This window comes from Manacus candei, unplaced genomic scaffold (genome assembly GCF_025592945.1).
Source record: "Manacus candei isolate 608988 ecotype Guabito, Panama unplaced genomic scaffold, ASM2559294v1 h1tg000034l, whole genome shotgun sequence".
NCBI classification, from domain to species: Eukaryota; Metazoa; Chordata; class Aves; order Passeriformes; family Pipridae; genus Manacus; species Manacus candei.
Window position 1 is genome coordinate 6,690,247 of NW_026138082.1, and position 22,825 is coordinate 6,713,071.

A 22,825-nucleotide genomic window follows, 5' to 3' on the forward strand; every position below is an offset into this window, starting at 1 on the left:
CATTTTTTCCATGAGACAGAATGCTGTTCAGAAGAATCACAACCCCTCCTCACCTAGGTGCTGGACATCAGCTGATTCAAGCAGGGATCGGTTCCAGGTTTAACATTTGGGAGAAATGGATCATGGGAAGTGAGCCACCAAGCTGAGGCTGCTGCGGCTTTTGATCACAGGTGAATTATCTGTCTGACTGTAGGGTGATCACCCTTCTTCTGTGCCGCAGTCTTGTCAGCTGTAACTTGGGCATTCAGACATGTAAGACTTCATGCTCATACCTTTAAACAGAGCTTTACACACCTTCCATAGAGGGACTTTGCAGGTCTCAGATGAAACAAGAACAAACCCTTGCCTCAGTGAGAACTGGCAAATTAGAAGATCAAAATTGGAGGTAAAAACCACGTCCTCTCATTCTGTGTATTTAATGATGTCAATTAAACTTTTTGCCTTCTAAACCCTTAGTATGGATCTGAAGGAAAGCTGAACCTAAAAACCCCAATGATTTTTGGGGCTCTCCAGGATGGACGGATAGGTTTGCATCATTAAGCACACTGTCAGTGCAGAACCAGTTTACAAGCCTGAAAACCAGTGCTGTTTTACTGCTGCTTTTTCCTGCCTATTCCAGTGCACACTGTATGAGACAGGCTTCCTGGCTGAACAAGGGGAGCAGAAGAGTACAGAGCAGCCAACAGGCTTGTTACCAGTGGCAGAAAACAATTGTGAGTCCATGAGTATTCCTCAAAAACAAACAAAAACTGCAACAAATCATCCATAAAACGCAGTCAAAAAGGACTTCGTTTAATTAGTGATATGTAAAGACTTTTGCATAGAAAAAGGTTAACAAGGTAATGCATAAAAGACCGAGTAGGTACAGTATTTTTAAAACAAATATTTTAAAGTATATTTTGCATAATGTTTAACATTCTCAATGCTTATTGCTTTCTCCACACAGCAGAGAAATCAAGTGCATAATAATACATGCTGTGCTTTATTTTTATTATTTTTTTTTTTTACATAAAATCTCTACTTCTTGACTGGATGTATTAAAATACTTATGTTATTTTAAGTCACTGTAATAGAAAATGAAAGCAAACCATTTTATGCAGCACTAGTTATCTGGGTATTGACAAAATAATTTATATCGATTTAATACATTCATTTTGGTTTGGAATCAAACCCACATTACAATGTTGGCATGTTAATAGCCAATTTAAAAATTGTCCCTACCATAACTTCATTCATACCCAGAGCGATCATTCTCCCAGAAACTGATAGTGAAAAGGAGAGGGATCTTACACGGAATCAGCTAAAAGTAAATGTCCAAATACAGCTAAATAAGTTAAATTGAACTCTTATAACACTGAGTCTCTTGTATTGGCATGAATCAACTGTATCCAAGTGTGCACACTTTAAATAGGTGGTTACTTCAGGGTGCATGACAAATTCACTGTTTGTGCAGATAGAGCTAGCACCATGTTTAAGCCATAAAAATGGGTGCCTCAGGGCTCACAGGCAGCGCTGAAACGTTTATTAATCCCAGCACTGATAAGATAATTGCTTTTGCCAGTGCTATGCTAGACGTCACAATTTAGCAAGTCTGTACAAAGAAAGTGAACTAAGGAAGTGACAACTAGGCCTGTCAAATTGAACATTCTTCCTGGGCAATCTTTTGGCTAAAAAGCCTTCTCCCCTTCAAGAGCACGCTCTGCCCTGGAAATGTATCCGAGTTCTGAAGTTGAATGCAGAATTTTGCCTGTCCCCCATACCATTTCTATACCTGTGCAATGTTATTTCTTTTAGCAGAACACACACACATACATATATTTATTTATTATTTTTTCAATGTCAGGCACTTATGAAACTTAAACTCTTTTTCTAGCCTGAGTAGACCTGGTAGATACAATCCCTCACTCTCTGCCAAACAAGGATGCATAGCTGGAGAATTATTAGTTCTAATGTCTACATATTCCTAAGTATTTCACAGGAAACCTCTACATGCCGATATGGTCACACTGTTATGAAAGCCATTGCTGGTCCCTCAAGGTGCATGACCTCTCCAGCACCCCAGTGAGGAAGATAACTGTGCCATTCTTCAGTGGACTTGCCGGCACCTCTCAGGCCCTTTGGGTGAAGGCGGCCACCCGGGCATCCTGAGCAGGAAGGACACACCAAGTCCCAGAGGCCCATGTGCGGGGGGTGTGTGTGGGCACGTGGGTTGAGCACATGTGCGTGTGCTGAGGGAGAGGAGGGAGCTGGACTGGGAGGACAGAGGGGGGGACTTAAAATGCTCCAACTTCAGTCCCCCAGGGTCGGTACGATTTTGTGCTGCCTCCACTGCCGGCCTGCTGGGGGCTGGCAGTGGCTGATACAGCCAGCGGAGGGGTGATGGCTGTTGCCGCAGCTACGGCAGCGGCAGCCGCGCTGGGGGGAAGCATGGGGAAGGTGCCAGTGAAGGAGAGGGGGAAGCTCTGGGCAGCAGCTGTAGCTGCTGCTGCTGCAGCATGAACAGTAGCTGAGAGGGACAAGAGGGAGGTAGAGAGAGGAGGGACACAGGGAGCAATGCTGCCAGCGGAGGGAACTCTGAGGGCGGCATCGGTGTGGGCGAAGGTGGCCGTGAGCAGGGCGGAACCATGGGGGGGCACATCTGAGGAGAGTCTGCATGGGGTGGCATCGGAGGCGTGGAGTCCATTTGGCTGCAGCAAAGCGGCTGGGAGGTGGTGAAATGCAGCTGCCCAGTGGTGAGGATGCAAGGGGTGGTGGTGGTGGGCCATGGAGGAGGTCATGGCAGCAGCTTCCCTCTGAGATGCACAGGTGCTCAGGTGAGACACGAGTCTAACACGCAGGGGGTCAGATGTGTCGAGACCTTCCACTGAAGTCAAGTACCTTGCGACTTCTGTCAAGCACTCTCGGAAGCCGATGCTCATGAAATCCATGGCCAGGGAATGAGCATCAAAATAACCTGCAAGGGGAGGGCAAAAGATGTGTTGAGTGTGGAGCTGGCTTCCCAGCCAATACTAGGTGAAACAGCCCAGCCAGTCCTGGCTCAGCTGCCCCATCACCCATTTGCCATTTATGGGTTAAGATGTGGAATATGAGAAGTTGGTTCTCTGATCTGTAAACGATCTCTGTCACCATCCCTGTAATGCAATAGGCTGCAGTTGTTTATGCAGACAATATACACATGAAAAGAACTAAGTCCATAAGACACTTAAAAAGATACATGACGCCTTTCCTGAAATTCCTCTGCAAGCTGCAGCAGTGCAGTGTTGATCCTGTATGTGTGAATGAGATGCTTATCCACACAAAGAAACAGGCTGGAGATCAGAGAGCTTGCATGTACTACCCTGCCTTTTCTTCCCTACACTGGCATTCATCCGAATGCTTCAAACTATTTCTTGACATTGTGAGATAGTTGTTGTAACTGCCGGGGTCCCATCTACTTCAGAGAGTCATTAAGACAATATGACATACGGTGTTACTTAACTACAAACTAAAAACATCTTGTGATGACTCTGCACACACACAATAAAAAGCTTTACTGAGAAAACGTTTTATGTAATGCCATTGCTAATTTGGAGATGGAAGACTGACAGTCATATGGCCCATGAGGTATTTCAACAAACAGCAACTGGAGCCTCACAGGCCCAGGACAAAAAAGCATTTGAAAAAAACAAACGTCTTATTAAATGCACATGAAATGATACGCTCTTTCTAAAAGGGTATAGCATAAAATCTTGTGTTTAAGTTGCAGCTCTTCAACCAAAAAAACCTATTCCAGTTTTTGCAATTTTCCTATTTTAGTTTAAATGTAGTCTCCTTGGGGGAATAATATCCTATTCACTCCCAAGCTGGCGTGGTGTTTTTCCACTTGCATTCAATGAGAATTTTTAGGTATGCATGACAACGATGTGTGTCCGTATATAAAGATCAAGTGCCCTTATTATGGAGGAACGTGGCAGTAATACCTTGTACTCTGTCATGAAATAATCTCTGCCTTTCTGAAAAGCACTAGCACCTTAGATGGCTTTTTTCACTTCTATAAATTTGCAAGCTAGAGAGGAGCGTTTCCATCACTGCGTGCCCAACTATACACCCCTTCTTGCCAAATCACAATGGCACTTTTGCTGCAGGCCATCTCACTCATCTGAACCCGAGAGAAACTCTGGCTCGGCCAGCAGATCAGCGAGCACGAGGGGCCAAGGACTCCTGTCAGCAAGCACTAATTTCTCAAAGCTTTTCTCCTGCTAGGTCCACTGCAACCAAATGATCTGTGGAAATGCCTCAGTTTGAGTGAAATCCTGAGAAACAAAGACCAGGCATGCCAGCAGTGGGGAGATAGGAGGGTACCTTCTCGGGTGCCAGTCAGCCAGGCTGGAGGCTCCAGGACCTCCAGCAGCTTCAGAGGGGCTGACGCAGAGCCAAAACCGCTTCCCAGCTCTGGCCACAAGTCAGCCAGCCTGGGAGTCCTGAGAGCACTCGGCTCAAGCCAGGGCTTCCCAGCCTCCCTCTGTCCCTCCTTCTGGACCGGAGGAGATGTGGGGGATGTGATTGTCACCAGCTTCCTCTGAGTCTGAGCTGCTGGCTCTGTGACGAGCCATCCCAAAGCCCTGGTGATCCTGGCTCCCTTTCAGTCTCCTATGGTGGCCGAGACACAAAAACAGAGGGTAGATGAGAGCTGGGACTCCCAGACTCCATTATATTTTGATGATTATCTTTTCCAGGTTTCCCCTTCTCTGGCTTCCCCCCTCTGAGAGGGACTTAAAAATATTCTTTCTCGTTTCCTTCCAAAACCCAAGAACATCCTCCACCACCACCTACACGCGTACATGCCAGTGTTTTGTAGCAAATGGGAAGTCTTGGTTTTACTTCAGCTGTCCTGGTAACCCATCTGCGCTGCACACAGGGCACAGGTCATTTGAGCTACACAAACCCATGCTACTGACCCAGATATCAGTCACTCAAGCTAAATTTGCAGTGAATCTGCAATAAAACCACACTGAGGTCTCAGCAAGCAACTCACTGTTGACAAATCACTCCTCCCCGTGCATGCTTGCACTGTCAGCAAAAAGCCCTGGCCCTAGGCCAAAATAATAACTCAACGTGAACAAGAGACCACTGCCCGCACCCGCGTCAGGGCGGCGGAAACGTGCAGTCTGCACAGGTCCTCAGAGACATCTGCCTGCCCACCCTGGCAGCTCAGAAAAGCAGAGAAGGGTCAGAAGCCACACTCAGTTTCCTTCCACTATGCCCACCTCAGGCTCAGTGTGCTGAGAGTGGCGGACACCATCCTGACTTGCCGAGCCCAATGCATTCCTCATCCTGGGTGTCCTCCTTTCTGCATGAGGAGGAGGATGAGAAATTCTCCCCAGCCCTTAATGCGAGGGAGAATAAGGGTATCAGGACCCATTTCTGCAATAATTGCTTTTGTCCATGGGAAAAATGATGAAACTGACTTTTTTGCTGATACAAAAAACTTCTGTTCACAAGATGAATTATGAAGTGGGAATAACTACACTTTCAAAAAAAACACACATCTACTTTAAAAACATCCAAAGAAGTTATATTTAAAACTGTTACTTAAGCTTCAAAGTAAAATATTAAGTAAGCAGGAAAGCAGGCTTAAACTTTGCCCAGTACTAATTCTCAAACCTCTTTTTCTTACAGTTTCTTAATTCATGCAGTGAGATTACTCTTATCTGCAGGACAGAAGGAGAAGACGAAGTTGTAGTATTTGTGAAGCAATCAGGTATTACATGGATGGGCCATCCACTATGGACCATAGTGTGAGAGGCAGCTGCAGAAATCAGCCTGCATCACTTCTCCTCACACTCCAACACTTCATCCTTCCCTGCACTGCTACAGGTGTGCCAGAATTAGCCTGGGCAGAAGACGCATAGCACTAGTGGCTGACCAAGGAAGAGACCAGACCACAGAACCTGGGACTGCTAACAGCATCCAGCTTGTCTAGTAGCAGCCAGAGGCTGGGCCTCCGCCAACACCTCTCTCTGTCTCACGGCTCCCACCCTCACTAGCTGAGCCAACTGACCCAGTTATAAAAAAATCCCCCATATACTTTTTTTGGGTGGAGAAGCAGGGAAAGGAAGCTTCCTGTTAAATTAGGCCTCTGACTGGGTTCACCTCCTGGCCCTCTTGCTGTTGTTGCCAACACTGGAGGGGTGGGAGCTGCTTCAGCTCCTCAGAGGAAAAACGTGCCATGTGAAGTGGGGGTCAGGCTGGGATAGCTGAACCACACGTCACACAGGGAGGATGAAGTGAAACAGCCACCACTTCCCTCAGCAGACAGTGCTGTTTGCTCTGTGCACTGAGTGAGACAGAGCTTGTGGAACGCTACCACGCAATTAGAGACGGCACCTTCACGCACACACGCAGAGCATCCAAGTCCAGATTGCACAAGCATGATCAATTCTGGTGTTTCATAACTTCCAAGTGTGTAGCTTTACCAACTAAACAGTGCTTTCCTCAAGGACTTTCTATACATATACATTAATTTCTTTTTTTAATTTTGCACATTTTCCAAGGAATCCAGAGGCATGTCTGTTAGCTGGTAGGCAATAATATTCCTTTCATCTCTCACTGAATGAGTCACCCATAAAGTTTAAGCTTAAATGGACTCCTAGAAGAAACTCCTTAACATGTAGAAAAAACATACATCAGCTTGCTGTTAATTTTCACAATTAACAGACCACCAGCCTTCAACGTGCTTTCCTATAGCCATCTGTTGTTATGCATGCACTGGTTCTAAGTTGAGTTTTGTAATTGCTGCAAGGTACGGAAAGAAGCAGTAATTCAATCATGCGCTAAAAACTTTAATCAAAAAAAGGAAGAAAGAAGCAGCAGCTTCTTTTCTAGCCTTTACCTATATGGCATAGTGGGTGAATGAAGAATCAGCTGGTTTTCATTACCACAATTTGAACAATGATCACAGTTGATGGCATGGGACGTGGACGCCAGCAAGTTTTTCGCTCCAAATAAGTTCCAAAATCATGACTACACAGAACACCTCGTGGGTGGCTGAAATCATTTGGCCTCCAGCTTCAGGACTGTCAGCTTGCACAAGCGAGGTATGCTCAACTCCTGGCAGTCGGCTGATCTAGCGGGTCAGCCGGTGCAGCCACTGTTTCACACCAGCACCCATTAACAGGGAGCTACCCAGGCCTCTGACACACAGACGTGGCATAGAAATATGAGTGCAGAGAGCACAGCTAGCCTCCTGCCTGTCTGCTTTATCAGATACCTGGAGCTGTATGGAGCAAGACTGGGTTTTGTTCTGGTGAATGAGACGGTCTAACCTGGCACTGAAAAGTCTTTCCAGAACAAAGAAAATATTTAAAAATAAAGTTCTTCTCCATCCACTTCCTTCGGTATAGCTGCTGGATAATGAGGTTTAGCATCGGTTTTGTGCTATACAATTGTTGCCACAAACCTTCTGTTTATGTTTGGTGTTTGTGTATTTGTTTTGTCTCCCTGTGCAGATTTCAGTGCTCTTTGGAAACCCCAAACAAATCTCTGACTGGGCTGCCTGTGAATGAAGCCTTTACTCCCACAGTGTTATGAAAGCAAACACAAGCCCAGGGTCAAGTGCTTCTTTTGTCCCAGTAGTTCTTTCCCACGAGTTCAATCCTGCCATTAGCATTGATTTCCACTCCTTTAATCTGGAAACGCCTATCACAGCTCCTCAAAGCACTTTTTTTTTTGCTGAGATTTCCCCAAATATTAAAAAAGAAATCATTGGCTCCTTACCTTTACCTCCTGTCGCCTGCAGCATCTTCAGATGATCCACTGTCATTTGCAGTATTTCCGCTTTTTCTAATTTGGCAGATCCCTTTGAGATAAGAGAAACATATAAATAAAGGCTTACGGGTACTAGAAACTTTAATTTGATATACTTTCCACTGAGCTCAGCCTTATGGTTTCAATTTCCCCTATCATTAGGACATTTTCATCTTAATTCTTTCGTGAGCATCTGCTTTCCAGACTTTGTCTAAGAACTAATGCCATCTCCTATCTAGTGACATAAGTAGCAGCAGAATTTTGCTTTATTAGGGCTGTAGCTCAGTGTAGCTCCAGCCTTGAAGGTATTGTAGGATGACATCTTTATGAAATGAGAGAAATATGTAACTTCCCGGACTTCTTTTTAATGACAAACACAAATGGAGAGCTGACAAGATGGGTCCGTATGGTCATTAATGAAGATCCTGCTGACACGTTACCTTCTGTGCTATTACCGGTAGATGTCCCTGCGGACACATACCCAGCACTGTCCCTCTCTTAATCACCTGTTCCTTTTCAGCACCTTATTTGGCTGCTGAATATTTAATTCTTATTCTCAACTGAAAAAACAGCTACACAGTCCACAGTATTTTAAGTTAGTGAGAGACCTAGTTGTAAGGACTAAGTACTGTGAAAAAGCAAGGGTGTAGCTCCTCTGTCAATAAAAATCTTTTCTGATACTAGGGGTGGCTCACAGAGCTACAACAGGTACTGAAAAAGTACAAAATACAATTCAAAAGGTAGTATTAATATATAAATAAAACTATTTTGCCTGGTAGCATTCCTTTCAATATCTGGAGCACTCCCAGACAACACAAATGTTATTTCCCAGGAAGAGATCATCCCTTGGCATCAGCTAAAACAAGCCGCAGATATCGGTGGATCGCATCCTGCAAGCAAATTTCTTTCTCTTAGTTATCATCTGGGCCACCTCACTGTCTCACTCAGCTTCACCCAGCTGGCACGTGTGCGAATTAGGGAAGGTTTACGCCCTCCTCCACAGCACCCATCTCTGCTATGGTCTCGAGAGCGGCGCTGTGATTTGGGAAGGGAAGGAGGCGGAAGCGAAACTAAACCTCGAGCTTGGAAACTCCAGTGAGCTGAATGTCAAGGAGCTGGAAAAGGACTGATGACTTTGTCCTTGGCATATTGCAGAAAAATGGTGGGATTTTCTGATCCAAATACAGCGCGTGCTCATTTTTACACCAATGCATTTTTTTTCAATCTGCTTATTGCTTTCAATGCTTTGCTCATACAAAGGTTGGTGTGCGTGTTAATTTTTGGTCAGAATTCCCCATTTTACATGTAACTACATCCTGCAGTTTTCTCAGACTTCATCTTTTCCATAGACACAGTACAAGCTGTCTCAGCGAGAGTGACTAATAGCTAAAAACTGCATGGCGCTGGGTAATTTCCAAAGCCTCTTCTAGGACTTGTTTTATAATGTTTGTGGTTTTCAAGAAATAAACAATAAAATGGGACAAACAACTGTTGTCTCTTGCCCCTGTTTATCTAGCTGAAAATATCTCTGTCGCTGTTTTGCCAGTACCAATGCAAGGGCACAGTGACAACTACCAGTTACTAAAATCATATTGCAGGTGACACAAGTGATGCTCTCACCAATACTTAAATTCAGTTTTAGCCAGCTTTTTTGTTCAGGCCAGGGATGGAACAGGCCTAATACGGTGCAGTGTTTGCCACGTAGTTACCACTGGCATCCAGCACTTCCCAGTCCTGCTCTCAGATTTTTATTTTCTGGGTTTTTTTATTTTACTACTACAAGGAAGTCAGGTTATTTATTTTCAGATGTTTCCTTTTTATTGAAACACGGTGTCAATTGCACACATCCATAGATCTTCGGACACATACAGAAAAACAGGAACAAGACTAAATATTAAATCAAAGCCCAAAAAATAAAAATCAAGATATTGAAAAAAAATTAATTTTACTGGCAAAAACAAAAAGCCTTTTTTTAAAAGAACAGATTATATTCTAAGATTTTGGTCTAAAATTTCATGACCACAGAGTCGGGCCAAAGTTAGCTGGATCCTTACAGTTTTCCTGCTCAATACTTTCTCACTGAAAGTCTGAATATATCACTGACTTCACTAGCCCACAAAACATGGGCCTATTCCACCTCCTAGAACCTCTGGTTCTAAGGAGTTATTTTAAAATGTGAATAATCCAGACTGTCTGTTCCCTTCTAAGGAAACTGGACTGATTAGTTTGCAATGATAAGATTTAAAAATAAAGGTTTCTTAAAGTAGGGGCAAAGGAGATCATATTTAAAGATTTAAACAGAAGGATAATTTACATACAGGTTTGGGAGAGTTATGTCGTGTTTGTGTAGTTTTTTTTAAAAATACGCAGTAAAGCACATTTTCAACAAAGCCACTACTGGAATTCATTGAAAGAACAGAGGCAACATGAACACAGTTACCCTTAAGGGAAAAACAAGCCAAAGAATGGAAATGTTTCTCAGCCTTATAATGAATTATGTTTCTAATAGTTTTGCCACAACAAAGCATTTTATTGAAATGCCTGCTTTGTGCCAGATCAGGACACATACAGTATTATTTTAATGAGATTTACAAGAGAACTAGCATTGCCAGATGAGATATAGAATTTAAAAAAAAAAAAAAGGGCTTACTTGTTTTTCAAAAGCAGTTGGCACAAGCCGCCTCAGCTCTGATAAACTGTTATTTATACGATCACGGCGCCTTTTCTCTATAATCTATTCCCAAAAAAACAAAACACATTAAGTTTATAAAAAGTGTTGGAGGTCAAAAGCACAGCACACATGCAAATTGTCAGATACGAAAACAATTAAATGCAACATACCCCTCTTCTTTTCTTTCTGGCCATGATCTGAGATGTCGTTGTCGGTGAATTTGATCGAATGACAGAACTATTACTTTGCCTGTGGAACAATAAAAGTATGTCAGGTGTTGCACAACTTGACAAAACTCTTTGAAGACACCTAAGGTCACCATATTATGTGTGCAGTCCCCCTCATGCCATTTTCAATGCCTAGAAAACACTCCTTTTATTGCACAGTATTTTTAAAGAGAAAGAGATTTCAGTTTTGACTGCCTCAGCATATATTTTGAATTGACAGAACATTCTATTGGAAATGAAGTCCTTTCCCGGAGACAATTCACCGTCCAGCACAGTGGCTTTAATTTTCTTTGCATATAAATCCCTTTGCCTCTAAAGGCCGTACAGGCTGAAGAACGGAGCCCTAACCCAGGTGAACCATCTCTAAATGCCAACAGAAGTGGTAAGTGCATGTACACTATGACACAACCTCTGCCAGGCCTGCTGGGTTTTGACGTTCCTGCCTATTGCTATGCAAGTCAATAGATGCTCAAGTACGATGCCAGTTACCCAGCCCGGGTCTGTTGCATCGTTCGGCATCGGGAGCAGAATTCAAAATCCACTTTTAAACCTATACTACCCACGAGTACGAAAAGGCTTTTATTTTATCATAAGCGAGTGAAAAAAACCCACTAGCCTTTAACACTCATTTGGCTACTGATGCGCATGAGACGGAGGTCCGGTACATGAGCCTCTAAATTGGCAGGACCAGCCCTAAAGCCCCTCACCGTGCGCCCAGCAAGCCCAGCCCAGCCCTGCCTGGGCAAACACCACTGCTCGCCCTCGGCTTGCACGGCGGGTTTGCTGAAGTTCAACTGCTGTGGATCCCTGCTTACTTTCCGCAGATCGTTTTCCACTGGCGCAGATTCCCCCAGGTTGTTCGGCCTGCTCAGGATCGATTTTGGAAAAGATCTGATTGAAAATGGCAAATTAAGCGGAGCTAACGAACGGCTCACAAGCTACTTGAGTGCTTCACGTAATTTCCAGGCTCGGGCAGTCAGATTGCGGGGCTAATTTTCGGTGGGCTAAGAACGAGCTGCCAGCTAACCGGGGGGGACACAACAGCACCCCGCTCTCCCCTCAGGGGGCCACCACCTCCCCCGACGGGGTGGCCGGCATTCCCGCCCACCCTGCCCCATCCCGGGGCGCACCCCGGCCCGTGCCACCGGCGGAGGCGGCGGTCCCAGGGGTGCCCCACTTACCCCGAGTAGTTGTTCTCACTCCCCACGTCTATAGTCTCGTCCATGTCGCTGTCTGAGGTAGTTTCCTCGCAAGGTCGCTTCATCGTGAGCACAGGGCGCGGCGCAGCTTCTAGCCGGGGCGGGGGCAGAGATAAATAAATCCGGGGGGGGGCTCCAGCACAGCACCGCACCACCAGCAGAGCAAATCCTCTCTGAGGCGCTTTCCCACGCCGCGGCACAGCCTCAAGCCCGACGGCCCGCCCCCGGCAAGGCCCGCCCTGCCGAGGGTGACGGGAGGGGGCCGCCCACCGCCGGGGCGCGGAGCCGTGTGGAGGAGCGAGCGGTCGCCCAGCGGGGGCCTGACCGCCCTCGGATCACAGCAGGCGGAGAGCGGAGCCGCGGAGATGCCACCGGCACAGGGCCGGGAAGGGGCGGCGCGAGGCCCTGGGTATCCTCGGAACTCTCCCTCCGGGAGAAAGAAGCGCTGTCAGGCTCCCAGCCCTCCCATACCGTCGGAGGAGGAGGGGAGGCAGGAGGCGGCCCCGCTGTCCGTGTCTCAGCAGGCATTTGGGAAGACCTTGTTCCCCCTGGCCCCTAAGATAGGAGCCGGATCAGCCCCCCGCCCCGTACTCCAGAGCCCCAGGCGGTGGCGAGCAGCTCTGACCGCTCTGATGGGGTGCTGTGGGTTGTCTTAGCGGGCACATGAGCTCGGGTTGGAGAGTTTTCCAATCTCGGCAAAGGTATAAATCTCGCCCGTTCGGGCGAGCGGCCCTGGCTGCCCCGTCCCTCCGGGCTCCGCGGGTGCGCCGAGGGGTAGCGGGCGCTTGCAGGGCCGGGAGCCAAGCACGGCGATAATCCCTTCTGGGAACAACTTGGAGGAAGTTTAGCGTCTCGCTTACCGGAGGATCTGTAGCAAGAGGGTTTTATTTTGCTTTTGTTTGGGATTTCCCCACACCGTTTGTTTGTGTTTTCAAATTCCGGGTTCCTGACAAAACACATTCGGAGTGGTATGTTCTCCGCAGAAATGTAATCCTTCGACTTTGGTGCCCGTCCCTCTGCCTGTTCCCCCCTCCGTCCCCTTCGCCACCTTCCTGGGAACATTTTTCTCCCACCCCTGCTGCCGGGACGCTGGCCGAGAGAGAGCGGGGCGGGGCGAGGAGGGTTCGGCACCAGCTCGGACACCGCCGCGTTATCCCGGCTCTCAGGGCGCACGGAGCCGCAACCGCTCAGCAGCCCCGAGAACTTGCCGGCTAGCGGCCAGGCGGGGCGGCGAGGGGCGGGCTGCCCCTGCCAGGCACCGAGTCGCGGCAGCAGCCCCCTCGCCACCCCAGCTGGCTGCCCAAGGTTGCGGCTGCCCGTCCCGGACTCCGGGGAGCGCTGCGGCAGCACCTGCCGGGGAGAGACACGGGAAGCAATTAGCGGCATCGCCGCAAAATGATAAAGTGGCGAGGGGTCGCCTCTCTTTCGGGCCGGCGTGGAGCCGCGACCCTCACCGTGGCGCCGGGTTTTCAGGCGGCGACAACACGATGTTGCTATGTCCCGAGGGAGAGAGGATCGGCGAGTCGAGTAGGGAGGAAAGAAGGGTTTGAGGGCTTCAGCTTTCCTTTCGGGACAGGCTGCGAGCTCGGCGGGCCTGAAGGAGCGAGTACCTTCCCGGCGCGGGGCCGAGGCCGCTTCTGCTCGCCAGTGAAGTTTGTCCCAGCTGCCTTATATTTAGCAGCCAACAGTGCCAATGACTCAGTTTTCCACTCAGTTAAATCCCACGGAAGGTGCAGGTGGTTTGGTTCGTTCGCGGGTGTGCATGTGGGAAAGGTCCGTGGCGAAAGAGAAACCGGCGCCAACTCTTTTTTACGCCAACATCCGCCATCTCTGCAATTACATTTGGTGGCACGTCGGGTGTTTGCCCTTTCATGTGGATGTTGCTACTATGTAAAGGAACAGCGGGATTTCATGCCTCATTGCCCTACCGGGACATCCTTTTCATGCCCGCGTTTGCAGAGTTACTAAAAGCTCCGCGGCTGCTCAGACACAACAGAAGCGAGCGTCCGCGGGAATGGCGAAGACAGCTCTCGGGAACTTGGGACGCACTCCCCACAATGGCCCCTTTGATGGGGTCTGAACTAAAAAAAAAAAACCAAAACCAAACCAAAACCAAAGAAACAAACACCCCCCCCCCCCCAACCAACCAACCAACCAACCAACAACCCCTGCGAACAAACAACCCCAAAAAGTACTGGGACCTTTCGGGAAAGGAGCAGCCTGCAGCGCCCGACTGCAATTTGAAGCAGAAACACTTTAGAAATCTGGGATTGGGCTCAGCAGTTTTATTGTTCGAAAAAGGGTTTCTAGAATATTTGTTAAAAATCCAAATAAACAAAAAAACCATCCTAAAGTTCCCTTCGTTGTCTGTGCTGCGACGACACGGGAGACCTGCGGGAGCCGGGCCCGCTCCCGCCGCCGGCCGGGACCCTTCTCCTGGGCGCTTCGGGAGCGGCCGGGAGATGCTGCCCGGCCGCAGACATCGCCTTTCAGAGGGGGACGAGGATTGGTAGGTCTGAGTTAAAGTCCATGTTACCCCGCCTGGGCTGCAGCTGCTCGAGAGGCGCCTACAAACACGGGGCCACAGGCTCGAGGGTGGGTGTCTGAATCCCCTCTAAAGCACGCGAATCACCCGAGGACGTTGGGGCATTTCTGCGCTGTCTCGGGGTTTTGCACAGAAATCTTTAATGTCACGCGTCGGTGCCGCTGGATTTGTAATTTCTGCTCACTCTGGAAATAGCTCCTACTGTTTAATGGTATATTTTTTTCCCCGGGGCACAAGTCCCGCGTGCTGTTCTCCTACAGAAACTTGAGCTATCTTATGGTTATCTCCCCTAGTAGAGTTTATGTCAGCGTCGTTTGTCGTGGATCTGGCTACTAAATCCTCCTGGCAGCCTCGCTGAAGTCCTTCCTCCGTCAAGCTCCTGTTTTCATTTTACCCACATTAATTTTTATTTTTTTTAAGAGGTCTACCTGCTCCCTGGAGGAGGAATTACGGGCTTTCCCAGGACGCAGCGAGGAAGGCAGGCCTTTGCATCCCCTCCAGGTCTCGGGCTTGCCCCCCGCAGCAGGTGCTCTGCGGGAGACAAGGGCTCCGTGGGGACCCCATGGCCCCCCGGGACAGCACCAGCACCACCACTCACGGGTGGGGCTGGGGCTGCGGCGGGCTCTCCGCGCTCGGGGAGCCGTCGTCGCGGGGCGAAGCCTCTTGTTTTGCTTTGGCCCCGGGTGTGTGGCTCGCGTATCCCTTTCCAGTGGCCCTGCAGAGCATTTGCTGCGGCAGGATTGCCCGCTCTGCTAGCAGCACTCTGCTAGCAGCATGCGTGGTGGCAGCCACGCATTTGAAGCTCAGAGAAATGCGTCTTTCTTCATTTCCCGGTGCTTTTTCCTCCAAAGGGAAAAAGCCGGGCAGACTCGCCGCCTCTCTCCGGCCTGGAGGCCCCGGGACAGCCCCCGCTCTCACGCAGGGAGACCCTCGCTCCCCGAGCAGCTTTTTCCCGGGAGAGGCAGCCCCAGCCAGCGGGCGGGCAGCGGCTCCGCGGAGGCTACCCGGCCTGCAGGGCTCCTGTCCCGGCCGAGGGGCGGCGGGAGGAGGTCAGGCAGCTCCCCCTCCCTCCCTCGGGTTTGGTTTCTTGTGGTTTTGTTGTTTGGTTGGTTTGGTAGGGGTTTTTGTTTGGTTTTTTGTTTGTTTGGTTTTGTTTGGTTTTGTTTGTTTTGTTGTTTTTGTTTTGTTTTGTTTTGTTTTTGTTTTTCCTCTTGGAAAACTTGGTATTCGGTGTGGCTGCGGGGCCTGGAGGCGGCGGTGGAATGCGCCCCCGTGGGCGCTCCGGGGCGCGGTGGGGTCGGTGCCCCCCCGCCAGGGGCTGAGCTGTGGTGGCACTTCCAGAATTGGCTAGTGAAATAAGCAAAGCAGGATACATCTATAGAGCTGGCTCCCGCAGAGAAGCAATTCTCGTTTGCTCCGTCCCCGAAAATGAAACTTCCTTTTCCCCGAGGTTTCAGGATTGCCCCTTTTACACGTCGCTGTGAGCCATTTAAGATTAAATAGCTGGGGGTTTAAAGACTTTTAAAAATGTGCATGTCCTCCTGAAGGAGCTGAAGATTTTCTCAGCAGCTCTCTTCAAAGGGACTCAAGATTGTCCCGAGTGTCTTTACTGGACACGGAAGGCACCCAGACTTTAAGTCTCAGAGCGTGTTTTTTTGTTTGTTTGTTTGTTTTATACTTTACCCCCTCTTCCTCTAAACAAACGTTTCTATCCCATTTCCTTCACTCGGTAAGCAGCCTCTTAGGGATAACTGTTCTATTACTTTTAAGTTACCTTCTCATATTAGGAAGCTCTTAAGAACAATAGAGATAGACAATTCGCGTTCATGGACTATGAACGATGGCACTGTTATTTTTGTTTGTTTGTTGGACTCATCACTAACTGCCAGGAAAACGAGAAAAATCCTTCTTGATTTTTTCTTTTCTCCAATGTGATTGTAAATAGAAGGTTAACATGATTTCTGGCCGCATTCATACCAAGGTGGGATGCACAGACTGAAGTAAGAGCAGACAACTGAGGAAACCATGTGTTATGAAGCTGAAGGAAATAATGCTCAAAAAAAGTGAAGACACCTTAAAATATGTGGCTTTGCCTAGACAGTGGCTGCACATGGGTGGAAGTGGATGCATGGCATTCCATGCATATTTGCATTGTGGAGAGTATTTGACTATTAGCTGGGTTGTAGGATTCTTGCCGATAGGTTACATAGGGACTGATCCACAGGTGATTAGTGCAGTAGTACAATAACCTCGTAGATACTGATAAAACTGCAATGCCCTCAGATGGATGCAATCACTCCAATAGATCACTTCAGCTTACTTCAGTTTTGGGAAGGATAAAAAAGGCACGAAGACATGATATAATAAATTAACATTTCAAGCTGGAGATGAATAAAAACAAAAGTAGGAAGGAAGACTTGATGGGTATTTATAGACCTTTCTCAGTAACAACTTTTAATGTTTATCATTGAGCTACACCTCCAAAATCTGATCTTGGTCAAGTAGTTAAGTCGTCTATCGGGTTTTTAGGCTGAGCACTGAAAACATAACTCTGCATCGCCTGTAATGTGTCACACTGCTTCTCTGCTTTCGGTGCCTACAGAGGTCAATGGATACACCCTTCTGGGTCGAGTGCTTCCTCCTGGCCCCTAGTCAATAGGTGTTGCATGTTTGTCCAGTCCTCCCATTCGATGCATGCAATGCTCTCCCTGAGAGCTGTCACTAGATTGTAGGTGATACAGAAAAACAGGAATACTTCCTCTGGCTCCCACTTTCTAGTGATAACAAGGGTGATGAAACAGCACCCCAAGGAAGGGGTGCTGGAGAGGCCAAGCCCTGCAGTCGAGAGTCTCATCCTTAACTCTTTGCACCTTGGCACGCTTCCTATGTGAGCTCAGGCACTCAAGACAATTAATTAAATTAACAAAAGGTGTAAATTAAAAGTGTCTGTAAAGTGTATTGAACTTCAATTTGCATGCTCTTATTCACAACAGAACTGGCTGCAATTTGATTTAAATTAATTCACTTTCAGAATAAAATAACACTGAGTAGAATAAAAGCAGCTTTGTTTTTGAATGGATGTCTACATAGAATTGTTTGTGGTTTAACTAATCCACTCTAAAAATTAACTCTGTTAATTTTCCTGGGCATTTCCATCTAGCCTAGCTTGTTTGTCCCTCTATTTTAGACCCTTATCCATAAAATGGAAATAGTAATTGCCTGCTAACAGTTTAAAATCATTGTGTGAAGGGTCTTGGTAATGACAGCATTTTGCCTGATATTCAGCATATATGTTCTGCAAAAGTCAGGTCCTGATTTTCTACACATGTGCAAAATTCTTGCCTGGTAATATTTTATGAGGACTGTACCCAGCTGTACATGACCACAGAAGACGTGCAGCAGTAGAGAATTAGGACATCACCGTGCATTTTAAACTTTCATGGAACATCTCCTTGGCTTTGGCTCTGTGTTTTTTTCAAAGACTATGTGCCAAGATTTAAGAACTCACTAACTTTAGTCATCTTAATGAACAGCTTCAATGCTGCTAATGGGAACTAGGGCACTTCCTTTATTAATGGAAATCAGGCCACTTAATTACCTCACAAAAATATACAGAACTTAGTCTCACGGTTTTCTGCACAACACAAATTATGAACTTTAATCTATTTTAGAGGTAGCTCTATTAAAATCCATAGACCTGTAGCAAGAATAAAACTACCCTATTATAATGGAAATAGAGTACTTGTAAAAATGAGCACATAATCACAGCTTTCTCATTGAAACTCATTTCTGTTTAAATAAATTTTCACAGCGGTGAAACATGGTTTAATTCACTACTAAGTGCGGCAAGCAAGGCTAGATAAACACATCCTGTGTCGAAAATGGAGACCTTGAATTTTTAAATAAAATCTTGGTGGGTTTTGAGCTAAAGGAATTCTATTTTTCTTTTTTAGTTCCTTGTTCCTAGTCAGCTTTTTTCATCATTTTCCTGTATTTCTGTTATGTTTTCACTCCAAATGGGACTTCTTTAATGCTTTTTGGTTGCCAAAAAACAGAGAATTGTCATTATTTGCATTTTGTTATTAGTTACTCTTTTAAGATAAAAACAAAGATGCTTTCTGGAAAGTTAGGAAGGAATCAATTTTAAGGCAATGCTAAGATTTTAGCCAAGATTTATTTATGAGGGAAAATAGTGCGTCATCTTCAGGCTTCAAACCTAGCTGTTAATAATAAAACACATCACCTAGTGCTCTAAAAATGCTCCTGCATATAGACTGTGCATATAATAAAAATAAGCAACCCCAGATATTTTGGATAGATCCATGGTATTTTAGCAAACTTCCTCAGTAATAGCAGTCATTATTGGCACTTGGAAGGGACTTTGAAACTACAGATCCTGCAAAGCTAGATAAGTAAAAGGACACACTAAACATCTGCTTGTCAGTAGAAGAAGTTATGATCTCTGGAAAAAGAAAATTATTAATGAAAACATCTTCCAAGTCTCTGAAATAAATCATGTAGGGTCAAAATGAGTGCTCAACTGGTAAAATTTGTACCCAAATTAAACAGGCAGAAATGAAGTCAAGAGCCAGAGTCTTACCCCACAGAAGAGTTTCAATCAGGTTTTTAAGCCAAAGGGAGAAACTGTTTTTCCCCAAAGTGAAAATTTTACATACTAACATGAATGTGTATTCATGTAGAGAACTTTTCATCTATACTACAGAAAGTTCCTTTTTGCCAACCATTGTCCAAGAGAGAGAAGTTGCTTCTGTTCTGTTCTGCTCAGTCTTGTGTCTTACGGCACAGCACGGCTGCCTGTGCTTAAACAAGTATTTTTGTGATTCTTTAGTTAATATCATGTTTGATCCTGCTGAGCCTAATCAGGAAAACCCTGTGTTGACTGGATACGAATTTTGCTTCAAGAAAGAAATTGAAGCTCTCTCTCTGTAGGAACTGGGCCTAATTCCAATTTTCTTCTTACTTCTAAAAGAAAACAGTTTTATCAAGGTATTTTTGATTTGTAGTGATAAACTTTTCTCTCTCCTTCAAAATATTATATTATTTTGGTATTATTTTATTTTAACATCTTTCCAATTAATTTTATTCTGTGTAAATTTTTTTGGTTTACTTTTTCTGTTACACACGGTTGAAAATAAATATGTCATATTGCAGCAGAAGGAGATCAGACTTTGAGAGGAAAGCTCTGCAGCTCTGAGGACGTGTCAAACTAATTGTCAGTGACTAAAAAAGTGTTCATTGTTCTTTGTGGTACAAGGGATGAAATTCTGTGCAGACTGAAAGCTTTCCAAAATTCTAAATGCTTTTTTTTGCTTGGTAAGTTGTTTTCTTGTGTTTCATTTCTTATGGCAGATGTTAACCAAAGCACATTTACAATTACTGCGAGAGCAATTTGCTTTTGGTGCTTGATAGTTCTGTGTGGGTCTTGGTGCTCACCTTTGCAAGGAGCATGTACCCATGCTGTTCCTTTTTTGAGTTCCATTGCAGGACCTGGGTTGGCTAGCAGCACTTTCTCAGGCCTTCAGCCTGGGAATCTCCTCTCCTAGATATATTCAAAAGCTATCTGGATGCAATTCTAGAGTAACACGTGCTAGGGGACCCTGCCTGAGCCGGGGGGTTGGAATAGATGACATGCAGTGGTCCCTTCCAACCTTATCCTTTCTGTGGTTCTGTGACCCTTCTAGAACCACAGCAAATGGACACTCTTCCTGCCAACACACCATGAGGTCCTTGGGTGTTTTTATTCTGGTGTTAAGGATAAACCAAGTGCTGTTCTTTCATGTTTCCTCCCTCCAGCCCCCAGCTTAGCCACTGTTTTATTGTTTTTAACCATGGAATGCTTTTTTTAACTGAATATTTTAGCTTTATTTTCTGAGCCAAAGCTCAGGTCTCTGGAACTTTCTCTTCTTTTGGGCCATTGCTCCTGCTTGGAAGCTGCCCTGGCCTTCTGCAAGTCTTGCTTCTTAGCTTCCTTTCTGATTGTTGCTTTATTTTCTACTGCTCTTCATGAGACATTCTCCCTTCCTCTTTGCCAGCTCCATCACTGGGAAGAGCCTACTGATGTCTTTGGACTGCAGGTTGCAGATCCCAATTTCTAGCAATGATTTCCTAGTCACAGAGTACCTTTTACATAGTACCTTTTTTGATAGACTCTCTCTATTTCTGTGTCCTTCTCCCATCTTTGCCCTTTACAAAGTCAACACTGAACTCTTCTTCCTTCTTGTCTCTTGTCTTCTCTGCTTTCTTGAATAAGGCTGAGGGAACCAGTTCTTCCAGTCTTGATGAGAAAGGGCATATAGTGCTGGTGCCTTCTCTGCCCTTTTGTTTGCTTATATGTGAAGGTTGACTCCAAATGCAGATATCAGATCTTCCTACAAAACCAGAGAATAATCTGACTTTTCTGCTAGGTAGACTAAATTCTGTTCAGGCTCCTGCTTGGCTTCCCAAGCATACCTCCTCTCTTAGCTTCTGGGCTTTTAGAAAAGCTGTTCAGTTCATCCTCCTGGTTAACAGTTCCTGTCACTCCTTCTGGATCGCTCATTCCTACTCTGCCTGAAATACCCTGCCTTCACTATCCAGGCTTTTCCCCAGCTCTCCCTCACCCCTGCCTTTTCCCTTACCATATTCTCTCCTAACTTCTTCTGGTAGTTTGCTCAAGTCAGACTTATCTGCCTTCCCCGTTCCTGTGCTTGCACAGTCTCTGATGCACTTTGGTGGATTTTTCAGGTACTCTCAGGGTTAGCAGTGATTGTTCGGGGCTCCCAACATGAGGGTTGTTTGTGACATCTGCTCAGACTCACCATACTGATTGTCCAGGCTCAGCAGGTGCTCCCCAGCACAGACTAGCTCCAGTATTTTCCAAGTTATATTACAATAGTGCTGCTAGTTTATCTCCTGTATTACATTTAAATTGTTTCTGGGCCTAAGCTTAGGTGCTGTAAACCCTGAGTGCCCCTAGGGTTACCAGGTATGTCCATGTCCCTAAGCTGTCAGCCCTGGAGCTCCTGCTGGCTGGAAGCCCCACACTGAGGTACTTCAGCATGCATGAGGTTTTCTTTGTGAGGTGACATATCAGAGCAGTGGCACTTGGACTCCATCACCCATCCATCTCTGAGGGAGATTTGGATTCCTGCAATCAGGGGGAATTTTTCTTCCCTGATAGGGGAATTCCAAGTTGGAGCTCTGTCAGGGAAGATGGAGGTAAGTGGGATGAGCTACAGAAACCTCCCTGCTGCTTTACTACCTCAGCTGCCAAAGAGCCCAAACCTTCCTACTGTGTGAGGGAGTCTGACAGTCAGGAGAACCAGGGAAAATCTTCTTGCTGGTATTATGTAAGGAGAGGGGAGTGTCATGCAGAGTAAATGCCCTGCTGGAGGCTGTTGCCAAGTACCTTCCTATCTTAATTTGGTTAGTACCCACACAATGGGTACCCTGCAGGGCTCAGGGCACAGTTTCAATATAGAGTGAGACTTTTGCTGTGGTTACAGAAGGGCCAGAGTCCTTGTGCTCTGTAAGTCCATGGGATCATCTGAAGTCCATCACTTGTGTTATTAACAAAACAACATTTCATTTGTTCCATGCAGCAAAACATAAAATAGCACAATACCACAAGTAATACATAGTTAGATTTTCAGGACCACTCTTCCATGCAGATTTTCTCCAGGAATCGAAACTTTCTGCTAATCAAAATTATTTCAGATAAAAACACTACAGTAAAGAGAGAAAGACAGCTAACAGACTATCTATAAAGAGGAGGTGCCAGCAATGCTTTGTGATCTGGAGAGGAGTGTCTGAGAGAATTGTTGTTTAGTCCATTGATTTCTTCTGTATCGATCTTAAATGGGAAGTAAGGAGACTACTGGAGTGATGATAAATAGAGTATATAAATTGATTTAAAATTTAGAAGATCTGACAATAGCAATAAGAACATGAGCATGACAGAAAGCAACCTGGAGAGCTCAGGAAACACAGCCCAAGGTGCAAGGTGAATCGTGAGAAATTGGGGTACGTTCCAGTGAACAGGGGGGCACAGAGTATTTTTGGCACATCAAGTGTATGAAGTGGCCACTGTAGTTCAGCTGGTGAAACAGCCATGCACTTGTGGAGCAGGCCTGCATAGGTACCAGGGGAATAAATCCTCATGGTGCAGCCAGCTGCTGTCACGTCAGAGACACAGACAGGCCATTTAGCCCACTTGGAAAGCTCAGGGAGAATGGGACTTGTTTCCCTCCCTTGCCTGTTTCGTGCTATCCTTGCCTTCTTATTCAAGTTGCAGTTCAGCGCATGCCTTGTACAGGGATCAGAGTCAGTACAGGAAATATCTAGAGAGGATGATTACTCTATGTAGAAAGACAACAGAATTTCATTGCTGGGATCAGGG

At 46.2% G+C, this 22,825-nt stretch overlaps 1 protein-coding gene across 1 annotated transcript; it reads right to left on the reverse strand.

Annotated features, from left to right (window-relative positions):
* Positions 1-778: 778 nt before the first annotated feature.
* HEY2 (hes related family bHLH transcription factor with YRPW motif 2) lies at positions 779-12,069 on the reverse strand. The gene is made up of 5 exons (XM_051792268.1): positions 11,865-12,069; positions 10,627-10,705; positions 10,436-10,519; positions 7,756-7,837; positions 779-2,953 (listed from the first exon to the last, which is right to left on the reverse strand). The coding sequence occupies exons 1-5, from the start codon at positions 11,945-11,947 to the stop codon at positions 2,274-2,276; spliced, it is 1,008 nt and encodes a 335-aa protein (XP_051648228.1). The 5' UTR covers positions 11,948-12,069; the 3' UTR covers positions 779-2,273.
* Between the last annotated feature and the right edge of the window lie 10,756 nt (positions 12,070-22,825).

Bases quoted from the DNA above. Each gene is read 5' to 3' on its own strand.
- HEY2 (XM_051792268.1), bottom strand. From the start codon at position 11,947: ATGAAGCGACCTTGCGAGGAAACTACCTCAGACAGCGACATGGACGAG. The intron at 10,706-11,864 runs GTAAGTGGGGCA...ATTGTTCCACAG, and splicing joins AGTGAGAACAACTACTCGGG to GCAAAGTAATAGTTCTGTCA. The intron at 7,838-10,435 runs GTAAGCCCTTTT...CTTATCTCAAAG, and splicing joins CAACTGCTTTTGAAAAACAA to GGATCTGCCAAATTAGAAAA.